Raw genomic sequence first — 3,110 nt, forward strand, 5'->3', positions numbered from 1 at the left:
TATATATATGTGTGTGTGTGTGTGTGTGTGTGTGTGTGTGTATATATATATGTGTGTGTATGTGTGTCTGTGTGTTTATTATATATATATATATATATAAACACTTATATAAACAATATATATATATATATATATATATAAACACACAGACACACACACATATATATATATAAATATATATATATATATATATATCCCTACCCTGTGGAAAATATCGTTCAAAGCAGCAGCTGTCTCGCCTGTGGCACCTCCGCGCGTGGGATGGATGGCCTCGATCATCCAGTACATGTGTAAAGTACCCGGTTTGTGCACAATGGACATGGACACATTATTCATCACACTGGGATACGAGATGGGAATCACAGGCCTGGGAGAAAAGATATATTAGTAATGTTTATATAAATAAGGAAACCCGGTACAGGATAAAAAATTGGAATAATAAGCTTGGGAGTTAAGGGGGAGAAAGTAATGTCCCTATCTGTGTGCATTAGAAAGTGCAGGACAGAATACGAGTTGGGAATCGGAGGCCTAGAGGGAATGGTGAAGATGGTTTTAGTATATATAAGAACTATTAGCAACGTATCAATAATACGATATTATCTATATAATCAATATATACGTATAACGTTTCTTTATGAACTATATATGATGAAAAGTAACGTAGACATGCAGGTCACCTATGGTCGGTTAAGAGAGGTATTTGCACATAAAAGTGGACTATAACTGAATAAGTGAAGGAGGCCGGGGGGGGGGGTAGTTTAGTAGGTCATTAATATCAACGAATCTATAATACGCTACTGTTTATATAACCGAGAAAGCTCACTACAAGTGCAGGTGAGCAGATGCCCGTATACCTAAAGCACCCGTCTGGCGCAGCATCAATATGGGCATGCTGTTCACTATGCTTTTTCTCTAAGGACCGCCAAAAACCGATCACAACATACACACTGATAAAACAATAAAGTGCCACTCCCATATATGATATTCATCTGCGTATGTCCTCAAGTTCAGATGGAATTCAGCGGCCACGGGGAAGGCATGCACTTAATATTGTTGTGGCTATGTGTGTGAGTCACCTTGGTGTAGATAATTACAATTTTATGTTGTAAACAGCCTGGATAGATGATCATGCTGAACATGGGTGGATGTCTAATGTGTGCACTATCGAATTGCATTCGTCATCGCAATCGCGTACGAGATAGCAATCAGCGATATTGCGAAATCGGTGAAGATCATGTATACATATTCATGTAATTTAAGTAGATTACATGTAGATGTTTCTATGTTGATATATACATATTCATGTATTTTAAGTAGATTATATGTAGATATTTCACAGGTGATATATGCATATACATATATTTTAAGTAGACTATATGTAGATATTTCACTGATGATATATACATATATATGTAATTTAAGTAGAGATTATATGTAGATATTTCACTGATGATATATACATATACATATACTTAAGTAGATTATATGTAGATATTTCATTGATGATACATATACTTAAGTAGACTTAATGTGGATGAGTTAATACTCCTGTGCAAAATGCCTGAACCATGCACATTGGATTTGCATTCGGACAGGATGTGAATCAGCGAGCCAGAGGCATACATGAGGAACGTGTGAAGGGAATACTATCATGTACAAACGATTGAGTCCGTTAATGCATATGTGAAGCCAATACTTGTATGTACATATGATTGGGTCGGCCCGACCGATACAATGATATGGACTTACATTTATACAGGGTTTATCAGATGCACAACCGAGCACATACAATCTGATTGACGTCATGAGGGCAATCAATAGGCCAATTAGACGTAGATACACATGTTCCATATACGGGATGAAACAAAACCTACGTTCGGAATATATCACAAGAGGATTTGGATCCAAAAACTACATTTCCAAGGTACAAAAGTGTTCGAACGTAGCCTATTCGATGCGTTAGTGATTGTGTGCCATTCTGCTGTATCTCCGCCAAAAAAAAATTGCCCACAAACTCACTTTTTGATGCCCAGAATATCTGAATAACGGGCCGGTGGAAAGGATTTCGGCATGTCGTTGAGTAATCGTTGATCCCATGCGACATAGAAACTGCAACCCCCCCCCCCCGAAAAAAAGGGGAGAAGCAAAAGATGAGTCATGAGTTGCGGCCAAAACCCATGCAAGGCAGCGATATGTCCAACACATGATAGACATATGTTCAACACATATGTTCAACACATGGAAGACATATGTTCAACACATGGAAGACATATGTTCACATGGTAGACATATGTTCAACACATGGTAGACATATGTTGTGTGCAGTAGCGAACTGTCGTATGACCAGGGCATATGCAATGAGCCAGGCCCACACTCGACGAGCGCATGGAAAATCATGTGCCAATAAGCAGCCCACAGATGCATACGCTCCTACGCTCACACAGAGACAGACAATAAGTCGTACAGCTATAAATTGAACAACTATAAATAAAACAACTTTAACCCGCACTTACGTATCGCCGTCGTAATCGCCCCCGGATGCGCGCATGGCGAATGGCGGCGTCACTTCCTCTTCGGAAGTACCAGATTTGTTTCTAACTCTTTTACGCGACGCTTCATGGCTGACAACCAGTGTGTCGTTAATATGGTCGTAAATTGCAGGTATGTCGATTGCCTCCAGCACCTGAATATCCCCCGGATGGTAGCAGGGCCTACGCCAGACGACTACTTTACCCACCTGCAAGATGGTGGTAAAAAACATGTCGGATTTGTTGGTTTCTACACGTGATTGATGAGGTCGTAAATACTAGCGACGTCGATTGTCTATTGTCGATAGGTCTCGCTGGCTTTCCTATTTTATCTCAACACAACCAAAACTAACACTGCAATTTACCCCAGATGGGAACAGGCTCTGAGCCATAGAATCACCAAACATTAAACCCTAAAACTTTGAACCCCGTTTGCACATGATAGATGTCATAACTAAACGATGGTACTCAGTGAATGTTGGTAGGTCATCAATTTGACTATATATGCGCTAAATATATAATAGGGTCAGTGACTACCAATACCACCGTGAATATTTATATATATATATATACATACATATA

The 3,110-nt window shown here is 39.4% G+C and overlaps 1 protein-coding gene across 1 annotated transcript in view; it reads right to left on the reverse strand.

Moving 5' to 3' along the window:
* Positions 1-2,761, reverse strand: part of SARC_07183 (hypothetical protein) — a gene marked incomplete at its 5' end in the record, with an annotated part of 7,073 nt that extends 4,312 nt beyond the window's left edge. The window contains 3 exons of the mRNA XM_014298885.1: positions 202-367; positions 2,020-2,109; positions 2,514-2,761. Coding sequence (XP_014154360.1) covers positions 202-367; positions 2,020-2,109; positions 2,514-2,761 — 504 coding nt within the window. The remainder of the gene's footprint in view (positions 1-201; positions 368-2,019; positions 2,110-2,513) is intronic.
* Positions 2,762-3,110: the final 349 nt, after the last annotated feature.

This window comes from Sphaeroforma arctica (assembly GCF_001186125.1).
Source record: "Sphaeroforma arctica JP610 unplaced genomic scaffold supercont1.552, whole genome shotgun sequence".
In the NCBI taxonomy this organism is placed as follows: domain Eukaryota; class Ichthyosporea; order Ichthyophonida; genus Sphaeroforma; species Sphaeroforma arctica.